Source organism: Onychostruthus taczanowskii, unplaced genomic scaffold (genome assembly GCF_017590055.1).
Source record: "Onychostruthus taczanowskii isolate IOZ18803 unplaced genomic scaffold, ASM1759005v1 scaffold41, whole genome shotgun sequence".
Classification (NCBI taxonomy): Eukaryota; Metazoa; Chordata; class Aves; order Passeriformes; family Passeridae; genus Onychostruthus; species Onychostruthus taczanowskii.
In genome coordinates this window covers 2718676-2745159 of record NW_024501571.1, presented here as the reverse complement: position 1 = coordinate 2745159, position 26484 = coordinate 2718676, and the positions used below count along the sequence as shown (strand labels likewise).

Below are 26484 nucleotides of genomic sequence, written 5' to 3'. Positions count from 1 at the left end.
GGGCACTGGAGCAGCTCCCCAGATTGCTGCATTTTTATATTTAGTTTTCTTGTTTTCCTTGGCAGAAGGAGGCAAATCCAGACTCTTGGGAGGGAGAGGGTGGAAGTGACCCCACAACCTAAGTCTGTGTATTTTATTCCATAGGTCTGCTTTCCTGAACGTACATGTATGTTTTACCATTGTTATAATTGTGCTCCATTTGCTCCCCAAGTATTATTCTACAGTGTCCCGCTCCTTTTTTCCACATTGATCTGAGAGGTCTCCCCCTTCCTACAGAAAAGGAATCCAATCTGCAAAAATATGAATACCCACAAGAAAGTATCTACTTTCCTGTTAGCCGATCACAATCCCTCCAGAGAAACAAAGCTGAAGGTGCCCCTTCAGCCAGACCTCATAATGTAAGCAAGCTGTTCCCTTCACCAGTTGTCTGCCTTATGTATGGTGTCAAATTGATGTTGTTAATGCAGTGACAGATGCACAAGGTGCCATTAGTAGGTCTTCCTAAATGGAAGCACAATTTTTACCCATCAAGATCCTTTTACCATGCTGGTGCTTGCAACGTTCACTGGGGAATAGAGCCCCAGCAGGGAGCTGGTCGTAATTTCAACAGGATCTTGTGGAAATGTAGTGACAACAGATGCATGCTGGTTTTGGGGCTGGTTTGAGTCAAAGCATCCATGTTCATGCCAGGTTTGCCTTTCCCTGCACTGAGGTTGGGTCTGGTTTTGTGTTATTTGGCTTATGATTATCTTTGATTAATTTCCTGGGCCGAATCCAAAGCCTGCACATTGGTGGGTGCGACAATTTGTACTGGTTTTACTGGGATTGCATCAGAGGTGCAATGACCCTTTGAGAAAGAGTACCTCAGCAGGGACTGGGACAGCATCTCCCCACACACACTGGAAATGGGGCTTAGGAGAAAGTCAATCATTAACACAAGCTTAGAGCACAGTTCTGCCCTTGAGTAGCTGCCGTCACTGTCACTCAGTGCCCGCAGACAAGGGCACAATTAGCAGTGCTGCTGCAGAGGGCCAAGTCTGTGATGTGGTGGTTTGCCTGCTGGGTTCTCTTCTGAGGTCAGTAGCTCGTTTTGGATCATGCAGCACTGGGCAGCTTTCAGATGGGAACAATTTTTGGTAGTGGCCATCATTACAGGCTGCACATGAGATGATTTAATCTTCAACAGATACTTAAGGAAGTATCCATGAGACTGGCTTTTGAGCACAGCTGCACACTCACACATGAATGTGAAAAGGGCTAGTAAAAGAGGAGAAAATAATTACTCTTATTTCCTCCTCCTCCAAGGGGCCTGTCCCCACCATGATCTCTGTTTTATCATGCCAATAAAACTGGAACTGGCACTATCACTTGAATTTGAAAAACTGCTTATCAACTCGTGAACATTCAAGGGAATAACTGCTCCCCATCAGACCACATGCACTGTTTAAAATGTGCTGGGGTGGGTGGGGAGGCCATGATGGGAAAACCAGTGCCAGAAATGGCTTCCACAAAGCTGGCAGCTTAGAAGAGGAGCGAGGAGAGAGATCTGAGTGCTGCACAGTGCGCTGTGGAGAATTCAGGTGCAAGCTACAGGAATTTTCTCACTGGAAACCCCTTCCAAGAGGCTGGCAAGCTTGCCAGGCACCAGATGTTTGTGACTAGTTACAAAGAGCTGCAGTGAAAACCCTTCAGATGCAATCTTCTTTTGTGAGCACACTTGTGGTTTGCTGGCTGGTCTGTAACTAAGCTGAGCCTGGAGGAGAGGGGGCCCAGGGATCTGCATCCATTTCAGCCATGTGGTTCTGAAGGATTTTTTACCATTTTTATTGACCATGCTGGTACTAAGGAGTTTGCACATGTCAGGAGGTAGGGTCAGCGTAAGAGTACTTGAAAAATGCTGGAGGTTCCTGATAAAGAAGGGAATGTCTTTTGTGAATGAAATATCATGGATTGCTTCTGGCTCGGTCACTCATGGCCTGGGTGACCTGGGCTTTTGGAGAGGTGTGGGGACCTGAGTTAGTGCTAGTCACTGGGCTGTGCTCTTTCCCTTTGTGCTCAGGGAGCCTTGCCAGAGTATTCAGTGGAAGTACTGTGCCATTTATTTGGGAACCCCTGGCAGTAATGAGGCTGTTGCTTGCTCTGTGTTGCCCTTCAGCTCAGCCACAGGACAGAGTGGGTTGCTGAAGGCCAGCACCGGAGGTAGGTACCCAGTGCTTTCTGGTCTATGGCACTTAGAAAAACATGCCCAAATGCTACCTTCTGGAATAATTCCAAATCCTGAGGCTGGGGTATGGGGTTCCTGATACTGTTTTCTGCCTGCTGTGCCCAGAAAAGCCAGACTCGGTACTGAACTGGGGAACGTGCACTATGGCTGGGCACGCTGTGGGGACATAGTGTGAGCCATTTTGCATTTGGTCTCTTAAGAAACAAATATAAATGCCCAGAAGTCTAATTTTCTTTCTGTTTTCTGTGTGCTGAATCACCTGAGATGAGGCACAAGCTGAATGCACACACTCTCAAGGGTTTCAGATAGCATTCTTGGTGGCTGTTCAGAATCAAATCATCTGCAGAAATCTATAGAAGATCTACCTGCTGTTAGTTCGGTTTTATGACCCAAAGGGGATTTACAAAGAAGATGGAGACAGACTTTGCTCAGAGGTGCCCAGTCAAAGTATAAGAGGCAATAGACACGGGCTTGCAACAAGGGAAATTATTAGAAGGTATATAAGTTAAAACCCCAAGTCCCAAAACAATCAGTGCAAGTGGTCAAACACTAGGGCCATGAGTAACCAGCTTTTAGCAGGAGGTTGGACTAGAGACTTCCGGAGGCCTTTCTGACCCATGTTTTTCTTTGATTCCAAAGATCTAATAAATGACCAACTGTAATTGCTGTTGGACCTGCTGACCTATATGGCACCTCCCAGTCCTTCAAGTCTTAACACTTCCTAGATGATTAATGCCTTGTTAAATCACTCTATGCAGAAGGAACAATCATCTCTCCAAATGCATGGACTACCACCCAGACTGGATACTCTGAATGGCTTCTAGGAAAGGCAGAGAAATAATGTGTTCTAACAGCCCCAATGCAACCCATTCCCTTGCCTGCACTACAGGCAAGAGCCAGCACTGGATGACATCCCAATACTAAAACTGGTATTAAACAATGGAACTAAAACAATGACAGTATTTTCACACAGCTTGCATGAGTGAAGCTACAAACTCCCAAATCTTTCGTCCTGCAGTTTAAAGACAAAACAAACATAACAAAACAAATTCCTCTTTGGAAATGTAATTTCCTCCACTGAACAAACCAGCAAGCTAAATTCTAGGAGCTGAGTTATGCAGGAGGTCAGAGTGAAATTGTGAGCAGTCCCTTTTTGGCCTTAAACTCTATGGAAATCACAGCTCCAGCGAAGTCAATGGCAGTTTTGTCCCAGTGATTTCAGTGGGGCCATGGTTTCCGGGCATGGATTTGTGTTCTGCCTCAAGCCAACCTTGCTCCCATCAATCATACCTCTGTCAAACTAGTTAGAGTGAAGGAGGAAGGACTTGGTCCAGGCAGAACAGCACCATCTTAGCTCAAACAAATGGGCTCTTGTTTCAGGGGCAGATTTACCAAGAGATTTCCGTGGGCTGTCACCTGTGAAATAGTGTGACCCACTGCTGAGGGTGCCCCTGGGTCATGAGATGGGGATGCCACTGCACCATAACTTAGTCCTCCATCCTGCCACACTTCCATTCATTCCTTTATTTTTATTAGTTCCTTTATTTTTATTAGTTTGGGGTATTTTTTTTCTTTCACTTCTCAAAACAAGAAAAAAAAAATATTTCCTGAGTGATTTGATGTGGGAAAAGCTCTACCAATGATCTTCCCAGAGGCTTGCCATCCCCCCTTCCCTCATGGAATGAGAGAATGGCTTGGCTAAGAGGGACTTTCAGTGGTCTGTCAGCAATCCCAGCTCACTATCTAATTACTTCTTCGCCTCAGGCTTCAGGCCTCTTTTTTTTGCCAAACAGACAAACAATTTCTGGTCCAATTTGAGATCCCTTTTGCTGTGTGCTGTTCTTGTGGGACCACACCACCCCAGCAAACATTTCTGGCTTGACCAAACACACATTTCTGGCTTGACCAAACACAAATTGCATTTAGGTCTATATAATAACCACTCTGCATTCATTTCCATTATGGAAACACAATTCCCTATTAAATTTCAAAGTGGCTTATTGGCTCAGAGAGACAGCAGAGCATCAGATCACAGAGGGAAGAGCGGCTATTTCGACAAAGCACTATTTGTCTAAATAAATGCAACTTGATATTTGTGTCTGTAACTGTACACAGACTGGAAGATTAGAATTTGACTTTATCTACAACCAAATTCACTTTCACTGCACATATATATCTGGTAGCTGCTGTTAGATTGTGCATTGCTGTCACCATGCTGTGTGTGTGTCTAAATCAATAGATCTACAAAGAACCTTTTTTCCCTGATTAGTTTAAGTTAAACTTTCTCCCTTTTATTCTCTGAAAGGACATCAAAGTGACTGGATCTTTCTGCATTGAAGAGCTCTCTCCTTTCTGGCACAATATATACCATGTATTAGATAAAGGATGCCCAGTCTCTAGCCTATGAATCAGCTGTGGCACCCTAGAAGGATTTAGGCTGCCCACAAACCATTACTGCTACTCCCTCTCCTAAAGATCCTCATGTCTTCTCCAGTGGCTTGGCTAAAGTACCTCAGTGTTGGAACCAAAATTCAGGAATCACCATTCCCATCCCATGCTGCTGTGGCAGTGCACAGTAGTTTGTGTGGCTGAAAATACTCCTGTAATGCTGGGTGCCTGCAGAGGGGGTGCCATGGCAGCAGCAATCCCACTGTCATGGTGATGGCATGAGCCATCCTGCCCAGACACTGACCAAAGGTACCTCATGGTCACAGCCACTGAGCAATGGGACCCCTGCCTGACTTCATCTAATGATAAGAGTGCCCAGGCCTTTGGAGCAGCCCTGGTGAGCTAAGAGACAGCATCTGAGCAGGGTGGGGTGTGGAGGAGCCTGCTACCACTTCAGAGCCAAGCATAAGTGCTCAAGGAGGTTTCAATCTCTCTCCAGATCTCCACCCTAACTCCAGGGCTCTGAGGTCCAATTTGTTTTACTTTGTGCTGTTGGAGTGATTTGTCTTTGCATCTGGTTGAAGTTCCTGCTGTGTGCTGCAGAATCATTTAAGACTTGGCTGCTGCTTTTACACAGAATTACTCTTTAAGACCTGAATACGACAAAGGACTTAGAGAAGGGAGCTTTATTTTGATGGGACTGCTCCTATATTTAATGGTAGCCATGGTCTTGACTTGGCTAGATCATGGGATGAACGTCATGCTCTAGCCTTTCTGAATGTAAATTCTCACAAAAAACCCCTGGGAACTATATCTGTAATGGTACCACCACAGCACACTAAACCACCAGAATAGTGCTGGTTTCTTTATAAAGAAGCAGTGCCTAAGACTGTGTATTGATGTTTGCAAGCACTGTAGTTGATAAAACTATTTATTTACCTACATAATGGAAACTGAGCATGACTATTGTATGATTCTAAAAAGTTCATGACAATCTACTCACCTGTCTGAAATCAGCCCTGTTTGGGAGACACACCAAAGCAAATTTTTACCAACTTTTACGAGGAGAAAAAAGTGGGGATGATGACCTTATACCCAACTGTTAATTCATCCTGGTTCAACCATGACAAATTCCATGCAGTTGAACTCCTTCCAACTTGTTCTAAGCTGTGAAGTTCTTGTCTCGCTCCACAAAGTTACTGTGTAGGTTAATGGCTGTTTCTTTCTCTGGCTGCAGTGATTTATGCAGCCTGTATCCATATCCAGCTCCTACAGCTTTGCTGTAGGATACTGATTGTGGGTCAGCTGGTGAATGGGATTGGGAACTGATCGAGGTTAAGAGTGACCACTTTTTATGGCTGGGTGGTGCTAAGCCAGTCAATCCCTTCTCTGGAGCAGTTTCCTTCCCAACTGCACAGCTATACCAGGATGGATGAGGAGGGGGCCCAGGGGAGGAAGTGAGCAGTGGGGGCAGGATTGTGATGGGGGAGGAGAGTGCTGAAGGCCACTTCAGCTGATACTGCTGCCAAAAAAAATGTTCACTGAATCACAGCCCAGTGGCATGTCCAGCCAAATCCTGTGGAAGTTCTCAGTGTCAGGGACATAATCCTGCTTTCCAGCCCAGTGTGCTTTGATGTCATTTATTCAGCTCCCACTGTGTTTGGCAGCTCTTTGGCACAGTGGTAAGGCATGGAGTAGTGAGTGCTGAAAGGGGAAGTGCCTGGTGCTGGATGGTAGAAACCCCAAACTGAAGCAGACAGCAGCAAAAAAGGTGCTGGTGAGAACATGGTCTCCTGTTTTATGGGGATAGAATAGGGCATTTCTGCAGGGAAAGGCTTTAAACTGTGCCTGCTTTTCAGTGTTTGCAGGTCTGGGTATTATGTCTTAAGGAAAGAAATTGGGTGAGCAACCTCTGTCTATGGGAAGGAACCTTGCTTTGTATATGTCTCCCTCCTTCCATGCTCCACATTTCCAAATACTAAACCAAGACTGAATTACTGCACTATAAAAGGAGTTGAACCCACCGTGACCTGAAGACTGGTTCAGTTTACAGCCAAGTCCATAACCCAAGAAGCACAAGGGATCAGCAAGAGGAAGAGAAATGAAAGCACAGAGCAGAAGGAGTCAGCAGGTAGTCCTTAACAGCCTGCTAATCACAGTGAATAATTTATTACAGCAGTGCCACTGAGACTCCACGAGCTTTTAAACCAGTATTTCCTGGAAATGGTTTCTGCTCATTTTTTATCATTTGTAAATTTGAAATCTTCTATCCCTGTCTGCAATGCAAAGGTGTTTGCAAAGGTCCTAGGAAATGATGAGGAGCCCAATGAAACACGAGTCCAATACATTTTCTGACCTCACTTGATTCTGGATGCCCTAGAGAAAGTCCAGCCTGTTCTGAATACACCCTGTGGCTCAGCAGCATGCCAGTGAGAGGAGTGAGACACATGCTCCATACCTCTGACAACAGAAACCAACTTGGTGTCAAATCAAACACCCTCCTTGAACATGAGGATTTATAACCCCTCCCAAAATCCTCTTTGAAAATAACCAACCCAATGTCAAAACCCTGGATGGAAGGTCACACTTTTCGTGCTATCTTCAATCCTTCTGACATCTTGGCCTCTATTATATATATAATGTGGCAAGGAGCTGTGCAAGTGAATTGGGCTCCCTGTAACTAATCTGAATTTCATGTTTCTTTTGCCTTTTTGGCTCTCCCTGTGTTCTATGATCAGTTAGGACAGAGAGCAATTTGTCAGCTCCCTCCTCCCCATCATTCACTACTTTCTGTACATTTCACATCAACCCTTTACATTTTTTTAAGTTACTGGTCTGTCATTCCTTCACCACAGGAAGCACAAGTTTAACCACTCCATCAATGCAATTACTGACTTGACAATGCTTCATTATGCCCTAAAGCAGAGAGGATCTATTTGTTCTGCAATAAAGCAGCTCTTAATTAGGCTATTGCTCCTCCTGTGTAAATATCTCATTTTGCCTCTGGATTGGGAAAGTTCACTCTATCTCTTGTTGTTTGGAAAAGGCCAAGTGGCACCGGACAGCAATCTTTCACTTTCTGGACACAATTAATGTGCTGATTACTTTGCTCATGCTTTTGACAAGTAGGTGATTTTTCTCTGATCAGACACTTAAAACTGCTGAATTTACTCTGCATTGCTTGGTAAGATGGGTCCAACTCTCCTCTTGGTTTTGCATGTTTAAATGGAAAGTCAACCCAACTTTTGCTTTGGATTCATGATGATACTACAAACTAAAAATCAAATTCTTTGACATGAGAACCCAAACACTGTTGCATAGACCTTATGGAAAGTGACAGAGCATTCTCACAGCATGCTTCATTTAATCTCAGAGAAAGGGTAATGCTGAGAAGAAATGGCAGAAACTGGTAGCTGTCACAAGGAAATTTTTGGCCAAGTTACATTAATGGCTGAATTTTGTGATGCCTGACATTTTGTCTTATTTCTAAAAACCTTTATTCCCTTTGGGTTCTCTTCAGTAACCAGATAATGTAAGCAGTGATAATGTTGATAAGTCTGAGAAAAAAGGCTCACTTTAGGTTTCATTGCCACTAGCTTTCTATAGAAAAAAATGAGATAACACTATATAGACATACCTATTACAAAGCAACTAAACATTACCAGACTCTCCTTTAAGGTAATTTTATTTTTAGTGATAAGTCAAACATTTTCTCTCTCTTTTTATCTGCCATATAGAAGTCCTTTGGCTCACTTTGTTAATCATTCACTCTTCAGCTTGTAGTTAATTGTTTACTAGCTGTTAAGCTGTTTGCACTAAAAAATGCCTTTGGGCTCTTAAATCAGTTGGGAATATCTCACTAGAACAACAGAGATATGCCTGGTGCTACTACTTGGGTGTGGATCTCACAGCTCCAGGCTACACTGCAGCTCTGTGTACAGCCTCTGGGGATGGAGTGGAGTCACATCCCTGTGTGCTGGTTAAAATGGACACGCACCACTCACAGACAAATGCTCACATTGGGCTGCTGCAGTGCCTTGGCTTTCTTTCTAGTTGCTCTGAAATTCAAGCAAGAAACCCTCTAATGACCCTTCACTGAAAATGATGGGCTTGGTCTTTTCACAAGAAAGCATTTGTAGAAGCTAAGTTTAACACAGAGGGAAATGGATTCTGTCCATTTCTGTCCACTTCACCCTGGAAGCTGTGAGCTGTTTCTACACAAATGACACTGGTTCTGCAAGCATCCAGAATGCCTCAGTATATGGTTGGCAGGACAGCAGCCATCTTTCCACAATTGATACTCCCTTCTTCTTGTTCAGCTGGAGCGTTGGATTTTGTGTAGTATACCAAAACTTTTTGCAATGACTTCGTACCCAAGAATGAACAGCCAGCAGATTATAACTCATAAGGACCAAATTTGCACTGCAACAGGCAAAGGGGAAGCCTTTCACAGGGCTTGTTGAGTCTGTGAGCTAGCCCTCAACAGACAGAAGAAAAAGGATGACACTCAAAGTGATGGATTTGGGTAGGTTCAGAGCTTGCACAAAATTCAAGTATAGGCAGGAAGGAACATAGAAATAGAAACACAGAGACACATTAGTCTCTGCAGTCTAGGTACAACTGCATTCCAGTTTAATAGGCCTGCATTCCCATCTGAACCACCCAGGACTAGGTGCCAGATACCCATCTCAGCTGCATCCCCAGTAATGCTGGAGAACTTGGTGCCTGAGTGAGAGCAGTGCAAGCAGGATGAGGTTCTGGCCCTGTGTCAGCCTAAATTCCCCTCTCCAGTCTCATCTAACTTGCTGACAAACCTGGTTAGTTTTCTAGAGACACATGGCTGATTTACTCCAGCAATTTAATGAAATCATGGTTTTGAGTGACTGCTAATGGGATTGCCCGAGATAGGTTCAGCTGCTTAGTGTGTGTTACAGTTTTACTCGCAAGCACAAGAAACATGGAAATCTATCTAGGATGACATATAGGAAAACATTACAATCTTCCTCATAAGACAAGCAAGGTTTTTATATGCACTTAATATAAATGTCTTGATTTCAGCTGGTTTCTTGCTAAAATTTTCTGCTTGTGTTTTTTCAAGGGAGACTTATTTTTCCATTCTAAGTTTTCAATTTGTTTCTGGCATCGGCAGTGTGCAGGAACAAAATATTAAAGACCAGAAAAGCCATAATCTCTTTCCTCCTCCCCCACTAATTTTACCTTGCAGAAAGTTCAGTAAAGTTTACCCCTCCCATTTGCTCAGCAAAGATTTGAACCAGCACATGCTGGTGCAGTGAAATGAATCAGATACTGTGGCAGGCTGCCCCCAGATACCAGGGTTATCAAGTGCAATTTTACAATCTAATTAGCAAGAGGATTAAACATTACGCCTCACCGAGGCAGTTGATCTGCTCTTGCCAGAGGGGTTTTACCACCTGTGTAGGGTAAGAAGCCTTTGACTTGCTCCACAGAAGGTAAAATCACTCCATGGAGAAATAAGGAAGCCTCAGCCACTCTGTCCAAGTCCCATCCGTGATTTAGGCTGTTCATTTTGGAATAGCTCTGCCAACAGATGGGGTTTGCAAGCATCATGTAGCAGAGAAATGCTCACCTAGGCTGTCTTTTCACTGCTGTGATCTCTGGATTGTGGCAATGGACAGATCCAGGCCTGGAAATTTCTGCTTTCTCTTCCCACCCAACCTTCCCTCACAGATAAATGACCACTTCTGCCACAGTTCTTAGTGGTTTATGCATAAGGCAGCACCATGTTTTTGGGTCTCCTGGATTTCATACATGATTTGCTGAGACCAAAAAAATAATTGCCAACAAAGAGAATACCAGCACCCTATTTTTTTTAGGGTTACACTTGGAGAAGAAGGATCAGAGATGCCTAAAGCCCCTGATTTGAAGTGCAGTGTGAGTGCTAGAGGTAGGCTAGTGGGGACACAGAGAGGCTGGTGAAGATTTAATCAAGCTCCAAAACCAGTGCAACAGAGTGGATCACCCTGAACAGCTGAGAAGAGAAAGTAGAAAAGCTGAGAAAGGAGGCTTGACCCGTCTGGTGGAAACGTGTCTCCTCTCATGCAGTCAGAGCACCTGTTCTGATGCTCTCCACCAACCCTTTCACCCCAAGAGGGATGACAATAATTGCTATAATGTGTGAAAAGCTGAGTCCTGTCATGGCAGGGCACTAATTTCTTCCAAAGAAATGTTTGTATTCCTGAGACTGAGTTCTGAAGGCATCTTTTAAGTACATGTCTTCCCTGGGGGGTTGGCACTGGTAGAGATATGTGGGTACAAACACCTAGCCTAGGCATGTTTTAAACTACCGTGTGTGAGGATGTCTTGCCCTGCAGGTAATGATTGATCCCAAATAAATGTGTCTCCTAGTCTTTGTGAAGACCTCCTTACTCTCTTTGTCCTTTCCTTTAATGAATAAAAGTCCCATTAATAGCCTAGAGTGAATAAAAGGCTATTTGATGCACCTACTGTCTCTTGCTGCCTCCTTAGCAGTTCAGTTTTCTACCAAAACCTTGACTCTAGTTCATTTTAATAGAAGATGCTTTCTGTAAGCACCAGGCAATGTCCACCTTGAATGTCACCAGAGGATGAGAAAGAAGAATTGGTACATAGACAATGCAAAGACAAATACAGAACTTAATTCACTGTGGAAGCTTTTGCATCCACAGAAGAGCTGCTCAGTTGCTCCAAATCATCCAGTTCTGCAGCCTATAAGCCAGCCTGAAGCCTTGCCTCCTGATGTCTCCACAACTGCAGATGTCTCTGCAGTGCAACAGACACTTTTGCTAACAGGCTCCATATTCCCACCTGCAGGGCAGGTGCTCAGGGATCAGGTTTTTTATACTAGATGGCATTCTAGTTGGGAAAATCAGAACACACGGGCCCCTCTCATAGGCTGAGCTCAAGAATCAAAACTTCCTTTTTTTAGGTATGTGTTGAAAATCAGCTTTCCCTGCTACCTTGACATTAACTCAACAGTTAGGAAAATTGTTCCTTATCAAATGTAATGCTGGTCCTGAGAAAATAATGCAATTTTCTTTTTGTAATAAATGGAAGCAGTTTTCCTGTCTCTTCATTCCTTTCTCTCTCAGATCATTTATGGCTTGACAATACAATATCAAGGGTTGGCTCAGCACCCCCAAACCACCATTGCCAGTGAATGGAAGGCCTCCAGCACCTGAGAGGATCAGGCCTTGAGTTCCCAACTATGTCTTACGAATCACACAATAAAGAAACGTAAATTGCAAGATTAAGTGACGCTTATTTCCTCCAAACTCCACAACTTTTAATAAATTATGAGCTACTTTTGTCCATTAATTCTTTGCAGACATTGAGACAAGTTTAGGAGAAAACAAACATCCTTCAAAAATCAGTTGAATCAATGCCAGCATTTGGTGTACATCACACACTTGACTCAAGCTTTGACATGTGTGGCAAGCCCAGACCTTGGTAGAAAAGCAAACACTTACCTTTCTTGGTTTCACTTTGTCATGGTAGTCATATTGAAAAATCCCCTTGTAGCTAAGTCCTAACCACCACGGAATTCCCTGCTTGTCCTGAAAGAGAAAACAGAGGGAGTTATATTGAATATGATGGGGAAATGCTGGAGATTTCCTGTGTTGTTGTTCAAGATGAAGAATTGTTTCTAAGTAATATCTTTGAATGGGTGTTGTTAAATTTCCCCCTGCTGAGTTCCCACAAGTCACAAAGCTCCATAGTGTTTAGAAGAGATCTGTTTCACTTTTGGCCATGACATATAAAACAATTTAAAATACATCACTTGTGATCAAGTTACTCAAAATGCTGTCAGGGGTGCTGAGGAGGTTTGACACGGTCCCTTGTGCAGTGGTGCATCCTCATTCTCTTCCCTGTAAATTATTCAGTCTGAACACTCAGAGATTGGAGAGGAAGGAAAGCGAATCACCCAGCTGACTTGAATTATGTGGAGGGATTTTAGCATTAGTCTTGAAAATGCAGCAGTAATGGGATCTGAGAGCTACCAAGTGATAAGGTCTGACAGGCTCGGACCCAACTGCTTTGTGTCTGAGTGTGCAATAAAATGTCCTTATGGAGTAATGGCTGATATCTGATCCCAGTCTCTGCAATTTACTGAGCTGAAGTCCTCAATGAAATTACATCTGTTCTGTTAATGTGATAGAGAATGGCAGGGTAAAACACAGCAAAACCAAACCCCCACATCAGGCAGAAGCAAACCCTATTATGTGCAATATTTGCTGCCTCATTGCTGCTCACTGCTGCTTATTGACCATGGGGAGCTCACTGGAATAGCTCTCAAGTCTGCAGGATAGAATGTCCAGCCCAATCCATTACATTTTTCTTGATCTAGAGTAGTCCAAGAGAACTGGATGCAAAGGGTGCTGGAGAGATCCTGTTCTCTGAGAAAAGATGAGGCTAATGATTTTTGCAAAATAATAATAACTTTATTATTACATCCTATTAGCAGGAACATACTAGAAACACATCTTCTGAGACAGGTACAGTCAGATATTTGTGTTTTCATAGTACCCCATGTGTACAAGACATTACAGATGTATGAAAAACCATATGATTTGTGCACAGAGATAATGATGAAACACATCAAAACTTCAGGGGTGATAAATGAGGGAATATGCTCTGGGGAATGTGGCTCTAGCTTTCTTTCTATGTCTATTGATTTCTCTACTTAAAAAAACCCAAACCTACACAGCTGGTCAGGCAGGGAAGTAATAATTATAATAATATGGGGCTAGAAATTTTGGTGATAAATCACTAGACAAAAGAAATTAGGAACTTCATGAATAGCTGCATGAAGTCCACACAGAAGTGGAGAGCTGTTTGGGGATGAGAATGTGCTACCTATCTCTAGAATACAAGATTGTTTAGGAATTAAAAAGATTTACAATCCATCTACACATGTCAGGGGAGCTACAGTATGCAGGTCATGGCTGGCCCTAAGTAGGTGTTCATGGATCTGCCATCTGGGAAAGATCTGACCTCTTGGAGCTACAAAAAGGATTGTCTGCCAGAGATGTGTCTGGCTTGTCCCTTTGGTGGTGGTTCACTGGCATTGCCATGCTGCTGACTGAGCTGAACACTCCAGCACAATAGGACTGCAAGAGTTTTATCTCCAAGAACAGGATTTTCCTCTTTGGAACTGTATTTACTAAACATGCACACACAGCTGAAATAAGTTTATCCTACCTCAGGAAGTGAAACGAGACTTTAGTAGCAGTGTATTGTATTCTGAGAGCAGGATGGCTGTTTGTACCTCTCTCCCTCCCTCTCCAGCAAGAGTTTAATTTGTGAAAGACCTTCTTGTAGCACGTACCTTTACTGCGTAATAATGCACTCCATATGTTGGGAGGGACTCTACAATGCTCATGTAACTGCAAAACAACACAGAAGAGAATAACACGTCTGAGAAGCTGAGAGGATGATCTGAAAAAAAACTTTGATAAATAAATAATTATGCCAAGAAATACTTTAAAATGAAACATTGCATGAGATGGGAGGCATAGTTACATATTGTATTTACAGTCCCGTAGAAACACTTCATAATGAAACAAAGGTCACAAAGAAATAATTCTTTTTTCACTTACTTTACAATTGCTTGACCTCTTGTCTGACCATTTAGTTTCTTGTAATGTTCAATGACTCGATCCTCACTGGAAAGGAAAAAAATTGGATGTTTTATGTAATGGCATTATCATGACTAAAAATCTTGTCAAAAGCTGAAGAGATGCTTCTGTTAACACAGCTACTGACTGATGGAATCAAAAGATGCCAAGCAAAACCATTAGATGAGGGGATTTGGTGCAGAACAGGGTAAATAAAGGGGGAGTCACAGACTGAGAATAAAAATGGTTTTCTAACAGTTGGGTCTCTGGAAGAACCCTTTTTCCTCACAAACATGGTACCTACTTGTACAGACTTTTCCCTCTCTGCATTCCTTTCCTTATCTACAAATGATACCCACAATACTACACTGAGGACAAACAGATTTGTGTTGGAGCTGCTCAAGATCTGCTTTGTCCTAACTGCTGTAACTTCTTTTCAAGCTCATCATGTCCTCTGAAAGATGGGCAGAACTGTCAGAAATTGGTGGCCAGTCATAGCCCTAAGACTGACAGATTTCTCCTCACTGCAACTGCATAACTGCAGGTACACTATTGGAAGTACTCTGGAGCAATCTCTCTCAGCAGGAATTCCTAGTGTACACAGAAGCACCAATAGCAGCAGTGACAGGGGATATTTCCAGGGCACTCAAACTTGAGTTTCTTTACTCCTAAAGTATTCATGTGCCTTTGCTTACTTTAGAGTTATACTAACTTGCACTCCCCCAGGCAAGTCCTGGCTAAGCACTGGGAGCTGGTATGAGCCAGGGCCCCTTTCCAACAGCTCCTTGGAGACTAAGATCATTTTATGTTGTAGAAAGACATGAACCATATCATCATGTGTTCCAAGGTGAACCATGGAGGCTGTTCCACACTAGTGGGCCTCTGTGTCAGACAACAATTCTGAGTGTGTGCCAATAAGCAGTAGAGATGGAGCATCCAAGAGAGATCAGCATGGCCCAAATGACAGGTTGAAAGACACATGTAAGTTCACTTTTAAAGAATTTCACTCATTCTTTGCCAGTGAATGGGCAGCAGAGCTATTTGATGCATACAATCAGCTGTGCCAGCAAGGTCACAGCATGGCAAAGCCGAGGATGCAATGTAATGTACACAGGACCTGCTCTGCTACACTAGCATGACAAAACACTGAAGTCCTCAGGTTTAAAACTAATTTATTGCTTTTTGTATTTTATTTTTGATTCTCAAGGACAGGGAATCTGTTGAGTGGCCTGGAGATACTGTACAGAACTTGCCAGACCAAGAGGAGGGAAACCTAAACTACCTTCATGCCACCTTAGTGCCCTCCCCACCTGGCCCTGCATGAGCTTCCATCCGTGTCGTGTGTCTATCCCATGCCACCAGGCTGCATGTGGTTTAGGGCAATGTGAACTGGCATTCCTCCCTCCCTGCATTTCCTGGATCCAGCAGGACCCCCTAATGAGGCCTTTCAGCTGTCCACCGTGTGGTAATCCTTGCCCAGGCAGAACTGAAGCCAGTTGTATTGCTAGGCAGTGTGAAGGAGCACAGCAGGGTGGGATGATGGTAGATGACTTCACCACGGCTGCTCAGAGATGCAGCCCATGGGGGCTTTTGTGGAGGACTGCAAAGCATTTCACCATCCCAGCTTAACATGACTGCATCTCCTTCTCATTGCTGCCTTCCCTATTTGTACCCCTGTGCCAGAGAAGACAGAATCTCTTTTAGAAAGAGAGCCAGAATCTCCAGAGCCACAACAGCTTTTAGAAAGAAGAGCCGCAGGGAAGCTGAGGATTGTGCAGCCCTAATAACGAAGAGAGAAAGGAGAATCAGAAACATCAGTGAAGGCAGCAAAGAACAATTCAGAGACAGTGTCAGATTGTCAGCAGGGCCAGCTTTTCCCTCACAAGCCTGCTGTTTATCTGGGAGGTTATTTAACTGCTTTCCTTACTCGCAAAGTGGCTTCCCCCATTCCCCCTACAAAAATAAAAGAGCCCTTTTCAGAGCTGTCCCATCAGCAGGCCACAGCAGGAACAGGGTGGTGACTGAGCCAGTGACACATTGCATGGGTAAAAGAATGGTCCAGCTCTCCCATCAAATCCCTCAGAATCATTTTAATGCTTAGAAAATGATCTCTAAATTCTACAGCTATGAAACAATATTCAGCACACTGATCCGAGCAAGTACCACAGATGTTATGGGTGTGCACATGAAGGCAGAGTCTGGGTCTCCTGCCATGATTATCATAAACAGGATTACTTTTGGAGCAATAACTGAATTACATGAGTGTTCAGTATTGGAAGACCTCCAAAAAACATCATTCTTAATAAAAAAGATAGACAGAGAGGGCTTACAGCTCTTTGAAATTACCTCTTAAAACCATGATTACATGTGGATGCAATTCCTCTGTCTCAGACAGGAAAAAACCAGGAGTGACTTCTCAGAAAATAATGGAGTTTCTCCAGTGGAAAATACTCCTAGCTTTATTTTCCACTCTATGCAGTTATTGCACAGATCAAGCTCTCATATTGCTGCCATTCAAGGAAAGAGTAGATGTACCTGGACATGCTGATTACTTAATGTGATTCCGGATGTGCTCTGCTTTCTTACAAATTATTATTATAAAACAATTGATATGTTCCTAGACCATACTCCTTGGGTAGGGAAGCCAATTGATGGCCCATTTCCTTCAAAAGGACAAACCAGATGTCAGGGAGCCTTCCTGAATAGCAGGACAAAGAGTTGTGTTTTGAACCCATGCTAGAAATATGGGAGAGTCCAGGCTCTACCCAGTTCTTCTAAGCAAATGCAGGCAATACTATACCCCCATTGTTCTATTAGGGTACTGATGATTTTTCTTAGTAAAATGTTTTGTGGTCTACTGATGTTAAGTGCCAGGCAAGTATCACCTTTGTTTCTTCTTTCCTTTGAACAAAAAATATAAAGCCTGAAATATCAATAAAGCCATATTTAGGAGTGGGATCTGTGGCCTTTCACCTTCCTGCAGCACTGGCCTTGTCACTGGGGAAAGAAATATGTACTCCAGAGTACAATTCATCCAATCTATTTTGGACAGATTCCTTGGGAGGAGGTTACTGCTGCTTCTCTCTCCTGACAGCAAAGGGAGCTGAGGGCACCTAGATCAGATAGCAATGTCCACTCTGGAAAAACATTCACAGTCAGAACAATCAGTGTGACATCCCTCCTCTAACAATTATCTGGACTTCCTTTTCCTTCTACTGCCCTGTGCAAGAAGGATCATCCAGCACAGAGGTTGCTTTCTGCCTCCAGCTCTGGGTTGGAGGGTTAAGCCCAACACATGCCAGGGAAAACAAGCAAAATCATTCACGGGTCAGAAGGAGCATTAGCAGAGCCTATAAACATGCTCCCTATCATTTCAGCTGTTCATCTCAAGGCAGCTGCCATGCTGCTATTGACAGCTGGGAGAGTGCTGGGACACTGCTGGGACCACCAGCTGACGTCTCCTCTCCCTCCTGCTCTGCCTTGTTGCTGTGTGGGTGACACAGAAACTCATTCACAGTGCAGGGCTGGCAGAGAATGCTTAACTAATGTGGAGACAGAGACAGGGAGGCTGCCGAAGCACTGCTGTCTGTTTGCCAGCTCATAAAACATTCCCCCCAAAGCTGCAGAAATTAATACATGGATGATATTCTGCAGCAGACAACTCTGATAAGGATCTTTAGAAGTAACAAGAAATCCCTCCTGTCCCAGCAGCTTAGAGAACTGGACAGCAGACAACTTGCAAGCAAATGCAGGCCTTGAGCTTCTCATCAGATCCAGATTTTCAAAGTTAGTTGTTCCCTCCCTCTCTTCCCAGCACACTGAGCTGTTTTAAATAGCTGTCCATTCATTGCTGTTCTTTAGTGTTATTCTGTTTCTAACATGACTTTTCCATTTTGATTGCATTATTGAACAAAAAATGTCTTTATCTGCAGTTGTATGCTGTCCCTCTGGAGCCACCAGCACCTCTTAGGACCAAGAGCTAGACCATGGCCTCAGGTATGTGTTGAACCAGAGAAAATCACTAAATAGTGATTTTCAGCTAATGTTTTCAGAGGTGGGTTTTCTGGCAACACTGATGCTTTGGGTTGCTAAAAACAAGCTCGCATTCAAAGTCAGTGGGAACCTGGGAGAAGTCTATCTTCCCGTGGTCTGTTGAAAATCCCAACCTAGCATTCACTTTTGTGTTGTTGCACCTCATATTGGCCTTATTACTGACAGCTGAGTACTGGGCTGGCTTGTTAGAGAGGATCTGAAATGAGATAAAATGCAATGACAAGTGTCAGGAAAGGAGCACTGTGCGTTAATGCATTTCTAAAGGTTCTCTCCAGTCTCTGTGATTGGTTTCATGTCTGTTTCCATGCATGGCCAAGACAAATCAAAACTCAGGGCCTCAACTCCTGGACTGTGTGGGAGGACCAGAAGCTCAGCTTTCCTTTAAAAGAAAAAGAAATAGAAACAAATCCACCAAAAAGCCCCTTCTTTCTTTACCAGTAATCAGAGATGCCAAAAGATGCTTGAGAACAAGATGTGCAACTGATTATTCTGAACCTGGAGAAAGCTGCAAGAGATTACAGTGAAGGAAAGGCCTACACCAAGGGTATGGAACCAGGAGACCCCATGAAGGTGGAATCAGAGGTGCAAACTGCTGATCTAAGAATCGAGGACTCGTCCCACAGGTGTTGCTAAATTTGGTAGGTGCAATAGCTGATGCTTTTTAATGGTGTGTGATGGAAATGTATTATTTTATGAAGATCTTTTACAGCACCTTGCCAAAGGTATCACAGTATTTACCTGATTATCTATTTTATTATCTCTTAATCCACTTCAGCTGATAAAAAATATAGTACAAAGTTTGTTTGTCTGTTTTAAACTAATTAGAGCTATTACCCATCCCATCTTTAATGTTTTAAAAGTTTATTTCCAGGGTTGGATATTCACTTGTGACTGCTTGCACTCACACTGAAGAACTGCAGAATAAAACTGATTGCTCACAGAAAAGGTTTGGATGAAATCTGCATCTGGTATATAATCTGCATGTGATGTGAAGAGAACATATATGTATATGTCAGAGAACAGAGTTTTAAAAATCTGCTCCCTTAGATCACTAAAGTTTGATCTGTAATTTTGAGGCTTTTTTTCTGATTCACCAACAGACACTTCCTGAGAGCATTAACTGTTTCAGAGGGTGTTTAGAAAAAAGCCATCATTAAAAAATAATGAACTACTAATGTTAAAGAGGTCTTTTAGACCTGCTTACTGACGTGAAATCACAAGGGAGTCACAGGACTGTAGCCTCTGATTTTATTACTCCACTGGCAACACCGCCTTCCCAACCTGTGACCTGTTCTCAGTCACATGAGACCCCCCACAAAATTAAGTTCAGCTGCAAGTGCTGTTACCTTGTGTATAAATGCAAATACTCATATTCTGAGCACGAGGATTTTACGTGGCTCTTCTCGCTATGCGGCACTTTATGAAGACCTTAGGCCATGTTGTTGCTGAAGGGTCAGATTTGCTTTCCCTGTAAATGCCTACTTGTTCCCATCACTCCTCTTGAGATGGCTTTCAGCTTGAGCTCCCAGTCTGCCAGTGAGCCAGGCCACCTGGAAATGTACTGCTTTTGAGTGTGTGGAGTAGTTTTTGGAAAAAGAGATGCTCCTAAGAGGAAAACCATTCTTCTTCAATGAGATGGCAGCCTACATTTATCATTTTCCATGAAGATTTGATTTGGTTCTTTGAGAGAAATATCAGGAGATTGGGATGATCCACAGTTATTGTGTCAGTGATCCTAATTTCAGCTGGGAACTCTGAATCTCTCCTTATTTTCTCAGAAAGGGATTAGGAGACCTCACGATGAGTTTGCCTATGACTTGACATTAGGTACAGTTAATTCCACTGTTGTAGCCATGCTAGGAGAAGAGGATGACCTTTTTGGCAAAGAGAAGGACTGACATCATAGCCCACAAACTGATTTGTTTTCCCCTGCCATCCTGAGATTACCAAAATGCAGAAATGAAAAGAGTAGCAGATAAAGAAGCTCAATCCAACCCCCAGGCTTGTAGCCTAATGCTTTAAAGGCAAACATGAAAGAGCAACAAGCAGAAAATGGAGTGAAAGTATCTCCCCTTTAATGAATAGTCTTTCCCCAAATTCTTTCCTATTTGCACAGATAAAAGGGATATGCAGGGTGGCACAAAGAATCTATGTGTGTGGCATGTAAAATCTAAATGTGACCCTGCTTCTACCTTGAGCTTGTTTTTCAGTGCAATAAAGACAGAGCAAACAAGCATCCACCTCCAAACACTGAGTTCATATAAAAGGAGATGAGTTCAGCTATGCCATATAGAGAGGATTTGCAAGATGAAACTGAATCACTCAACACAGGGCAGTGCAAAACACTGACATTTCCAACTGGGAAAACTCTTTCACAGATTCAAAGTGCTGTGAAAGTAAATGTTACATTAGGCCTCTTGATTTCATCGGGACATTTGCACACTTAGTGGATTTTTGGCCACTAAGGAATTTGGCAGATAGGGAAACTGAGGCCCAGGATGGTAGCTCTACTTGTGTTAAGTCATGCAATGAGTCAGTGACAGACCCAGTGGCAGAGAGCAGGAATCTCTGCATCCCAGCTCCAGTCTCAGACCACGCTGCCAGAGGCAGGTCCTGCACAAGGCAGTGTGGAGAGGGATACATTACCAGTAGGCGAGGGAAGGATGCTCCTTCAGCGCTGGTGTTGGAAGGGCTGGCAGCTTCTTTAATTCATTCCTTACAACTTCATTGCTGAAAGAGAGTTCAAAAGGAGGATCAGGCTACAAGAAAACAACCACAATATTTGATATGACTTGACCTAGCTGGCAGGCTGCTATGGCTCTACATCTGTTCCTTCTTAACAAAAGGCACTGGGGTTTCCTTTTTCTCCTCTCTTTATTTGTTTTATGGCAGCCCAGTTAACTTTTCCCTCTATTATCAAAATTGGAGAGAAGCTCTCCCAGATGGTTATGTTGAAACACTTCCTACCAGTGACTGGACACAAAAGCCACCATGTCACATGTCACTGAGCAGGGTGTCACGGACATGTTCATAGAGGGGAAAAAAACCAAGGGGGAAAGAAAGTGATGCTTTTAGCTGCCATTGTACATCTTTATTTAATGCCTTACAAACTGCTGCAAAAAGTAATAATTTGCTTTCTTAGTATCACAGGTTGTTCTTAACCTCTTGCATAACGTCTTCACTGATAAGACTCCACTTTGAATTTGGGTCCTGCTACATAAAATCTTCCTACACAACCACCTCATTAACATTCTTCTCCCTGCAACCTCCAGTGGCCACAATGGCCAGCTGGAGCAGCATCACCGTGCAGCAGAGAGCAGGGAGAACTCATGAAATGGGAGGCATATTCTCACAGATGAAACCGTGGGATTTTCTCCTACAAACCCCAAATGCCTCCCTTCCCACTTTTAAACACACATGGAATTGTGTGCACATAGGAAAAAACAAAAAAGCCTCAAAGGCTTGGGAAGGAAGGCAGTGCTGCTATTAATTTCTAAAATTGTAGAAATACACAGCCAAGAGGGCCAGACAGGACACGGAGGAGTGCCAAAGAATTCATGTTTATTGGCTTACTTAGTTACAGCAAGTTTTTCTGCCTTCTTATACCCTTCCCTTTATTCTACCCAAACGTGTGGTTGTCCTGGAGCTTCAGAGAGAGATACCTCTTCCAGAGCTCCAGATTCCCCAGCCCACTGGCTTCTCCCATGAGGCTGGTAGACAGGTAGTCTTGACCTCTCTGGCTGTAGACCAGAGATCCTGACATCTGCTAAAGACTTGAGGAGCTCTTGGACATCCCAGATCACCCTGGGTTTTATCCTTTTCTCTGGGACACTCTGTATATTGACTTGTAGAGAAGTGACACTGCTTCAGTTATAGAAATCTTCCCACAGCATTTCTCCATTTGCACATCCAGGAGCAGGCTCTGCCTGAGACCTAGGTGGGTTTGTCTTAATTGGAGTCTGCAGGTTAATTGCTATGTTGGGCCATAGGGTAAACCACTGACATAAATCCAGGAGGAGGCATTTTGGGCATGTCTACAGACATTTGTTTATAATTATGGTAGTTCCCTGACAATAAATTAAGTAGTTTTAAAACAGGACCAAACTTCTAGTCCGGACAAATCTGTGAGAGATGGCCAAGTCTCAGTGAGGCTCAAATTTTGCAGAGTGAAGATGTGCTGAATAGCACACAAGAACTGAGGCAACAGCTGCCATGCTAAGCACATGGAAAACCACTCTGTAACACCTCCTATGCCAAGCCAAAAGGCTCTTGACAAACAATGTTTGAACACCCACTCCTGCCCAAATCCCATGGTCATTTGGCCACCAGAGTTCTTCTCTTCTAAGTGCAAATGCTCAAAAACTATTCAGATTTATTCTTCCATGGCAGGTAAATATCTGCACAAGTCTGAACATGAAGCTGCTCTGCACTGTGTTATCTGCTGATCTGGAAGCTCTGTTCTGTGACTGACAGCCTAGAAAACAAGTTGCTGCTTTTTAGAGTTTATTGCCAAAAGCTGTCTCCTCCACAGCATGTGCATACTCAGCTCTTACTGAGGTTTTTGACATTTTGAAAGAAACTGGGAAAAAAAATAGAACGTGGGACAGTCAGAGTACAAGCAGAAGTAACTGCCCTCAAATGAAGATTTTTGAGGTTGGCTGCTCAGAGAAGGAAGTTGAGAGATTTCCAAAACTTTTCTGGGAAAGCACAGAGTGAGTTCCAAACAGGGACTTTCTGAGCCCAGAAATCTATCAAATAGGGCAGGATTAGTGGTGACTAACGATCCCTGAGAGTCTGGGAAAAACTCTGAGTCAGTAATGGCTTCTATAAAAGAAAGGGCTAACATCAGTCAGTTCTGTTTTTTTCTGTCAGTGAGGCGCAAAGTTTGCCTGTGCTGTGATATGGTCTTTTAAGAATCAGAGAAAAAGACATTTTTAGTGATGTTGGGCAGGATTAACATTTCTGCTCAGCACCTAGAAAATATTTTAAGGATAGTGCCTCAGCCTCAAAGCACCTCAAAAGTCAGGCAATCACTTCCAGGAACAAAAAGGTATTTCATTCTGTGGTCCATGCATTCACTAAGCCTACTGGCAAGACTCATCTCAAAACAAATTAATTTAGCATCCAAAAAGATGTTAAATCAATAAAAGGAAAAAAAATAATGATTCGGGTTGCATTTGAACTAGTGGGCATGAGGTCACTTTCCTCTCAGCTCCTTTTAAAACACTGAACCCCTCAATTTTTAAAATGTTTCCAGCAGGATCACAAGTGTTTTTTTACTTACTGCTTTTCATGCTCTTTCTAGTGAAATATCTCAGTGTGCTTGTTTTATTACTGTATTTAGAAAGTGTTTGTTTAATCCGGTCACTTGTGCTGCATTTATTTTATATTCGGAAGTGTCCAGTCTCCAGGGCTGATATATACAGAAGGGTGTTTAGGACACAGATTTATTAATATGCAGGGGAAAGGCTCCAAAGACACTTTCTCTGTGTCCCCTAGACCACTTTATTCCCTTTTTTCCTATGGTGGAAATGGTAATACTTAAAGGACTGAATAACAATATGAAAACTGAACTGGAAAAGCCATCTGTGAGGGTTCCTGAAAGCTGGTTAGAAAGCTGAAGTAAGGTTGACTAACAATGGACCTAGAAAACACAACACCACCTTCTTGGGTTTGTTCTGGTACTGCCTGTTTAATGAGTCTTGTCCAAATGAATTAGTCACCATCTCTTACAATCTTAATCTACACATGGGGGCAAAAGGCCTGCCTAGAACTTCATAAACATTTTGTAAAAAACAAGTTTTTGCATACTGTCTAAAATAAATTTGAGCAAGATTACATATGCAGTGGTCTCAGGAAATCCATACATTTTCCAGCACGTGTAATGACAATGATCAAGAAAAAACAAAACTGCAGGTTAAAGTTACCAACTCTTCTCAGCATGGTAATTCATTCTGTAGAATGCAGGAGGAAATGCATACTCTGAGATTCTCAGATTAGATGGTACTTTCAAAATACAGTGTTTAGGATCTTTACCATTAGGCTGCAAGAATATAGCCCAAGTTCTCTAACCCTTTAATACATTCTAATTGGTTACATGTCACTTGGTTCCACAGAAAGAAAAGTAAGCCTGAAACTATGTTAGATTACCATCTGCCCAAATGCTGAAATTATTGTGAAATTCTGCCTAGCAGGAAACTGGCTGTTAGCTTTCCTCCCTTGTTATTCTTTCATGTATTGCTGGGAGATACTTGGAGTTCACTTGAAATGTCTCATACAGTTTAACTGGAGGAAATCTAGCAATGAGGAACTAGCGGCAGTGGTTCCGGATTTTGTTTTACTCAGAGGTTTTTCTTTCCCATCCTCAAACTGAGGGACAAATGCTCAGTATATGCCATTTCTTGCTGCTTTGACATACAAGCTGTTAAGGCTGAAGAACTGGGTTATGAACCTTTAAAAACAAAGCTGGTGTGAGTTTCCCTGAGATTTTGGGACTGGACTGTGGGCGGGGGGCGGGAAATCCCAATTATTTTAACAATATCTTGTATTCCCCCACAAATTAGCTGGGGCTGCCTTGGTAATTCCTTTATGTAGGCCTAAAGAGAGTCACACCTGTAGGATTTGTGTCCATCTAAAGAACTGAAATTTCTCCTGCCCATGCTCTGCCAACCAAGCGTGACTCAGCTCCCAACTAGAAACAAGATTAGTTTGAGCTAATAACCTCTGGATCCATCTGCAGGATACTAGTTTAGGACCTTTATACACACAATTCTGTGCCTTTGAAGTCAAAATGTTTGCAGCTAATATTGAAAAGCACAGATCCAATCTTAAGTGTCCGGTTCCACCTGAAAACCAGCTGAACAAGGAATCTTGATTGTCCGAAATTCAGTGGTATGTTCCAGACTAAAAGTAAACATATTTAAGTCTTGTCAGCTGAAGCATTTGAGCATTCTCTTTCAGTAATGTGAAAATGCTCTTCTTTAGTGCAGAGGACTAGGAATTTCTTAAGAAGAAAAGCTTTTTATTTTAAACCTCATTCTGCCTGAATCTATATCGACTAAGAGATGGAGGCTACTCACAGCAAACATTAATACTTAGCTGATCTAAACAGGTTCAGGGTTTCTGATGAGCTTGTTTTTGAAATGGAATACACATTAGAAATGCAAAAGGACTTAAAAGAATTGCTCACTATAGTTGCTAAACTCATCTGTCAGGGCTGTTGTGGCATTTTACTTCAAGACAGGTGAGGGTGACTTGGACTGTGTTCCCCAGGCTTAGCAAAACCTGGGAATCATTGTGATGCCAAAGGTGACAAGCAGCAGTGATTACAGACTCATGCATGGTAATGCTCTACCAAAGGATATGACACAAGCTGCTTTTTGGAAAAGGAAAAAGGAATGATCTGAGCACAGTGATTATTCTGAGGTATGGGATGATTTCCTCAAAAGCAGCAGTCACTGAGGATGTATCAGTTCACAGAGGTAGAAAGCCGACAGTTACCGTTTGTTTGTAAGATTGATTCTGTTTTTTGAGTTCCCACGAGGCCCAAAGAGCAGACTTGCACCTGCATTCAAGAGTCCTGAACCAGCTGCAGATCCTCCACGTGGCTGCAGTGGGGTTTGGAGGTAATCCCACTCCGGCCACCATGGGCAGGTGCCAACATGCAGCTGGAGCTGTGACAGTTTGGCTTTGACCATCCCAGCACCTGAGGTGATCGACTGTGAGTGACTCACAGGAAGGCTCCCATGGGGAACAGCAATTCTCCCATCACTACCAAAGAGCCAGTGCTTATGCACTTTTCTGGATGGGGGCCAGAGAAACTCATACTCTCACAGGCTATAAATCTGATGGTGGCAGTAGACAGGACAGGTGTGGGAAAGCTGCAGTCTGCACTCCAAGCATGCAGCCCTTTAGAATTAATTTATTTCTTCAAAAACAAAGAGTTCAAGAGTTCAGCCATCACACAACATATGCTGCCATGCACAACATATAATCTTTAAATCTCAGCAGCAAGACAATCACAACTGCAAAGCTTCTCTGTTTCAAAGAGTAGGCACTTCTACTTTAAACAGTATTTCAACATCAACTTATTTCAGACACTGAAGCTAACTTGATCCCTAAGAGAAGTCAGAACATTTTTCTTCACCTGCAGTTCCTCTGGCTGGCCCGAGGCTTGGTTTGCCT

At 43.1% G+C, this 26484-nt stretch overlaps 1 protein-coding gene across 4 annotated transcripts in view; it reads right to left on the bottom strand.

Annotated features, from left to right (window-relative positions):
- The window catches only part of FRMD4A (FERM domain containing 4A), a 209551-nt gene that overhangs the window by 41648 nt on the left and 141419 nt on the right, over window positions 1-26484 (bottom strand). For all 4 annotated transcript variants that reach the window (XM_041413402.1, XM_041413400.1, XM_041413401.1 and 1 more), the window contains exons 8-11: window positions 20947-21030; window positions 14230-14295; window positions 13959-14016; window positions 12100-12186 (exon numbers count right to left, since the gene is read on the bottom strand). In XM_041413402.1, coding sequence (XP_041269336.1) covers window positions 12100-12186; window positions 13959-14016; window positions 14230-14295; window positions 20947-21030 — 295 coding nt within the window. The remainder of the gene's footprint in view (window positions 1-12099; window positions 12187-13958; window positions 14017-14229; window positions 14296-20946; window positions 21031-26484) is intronic.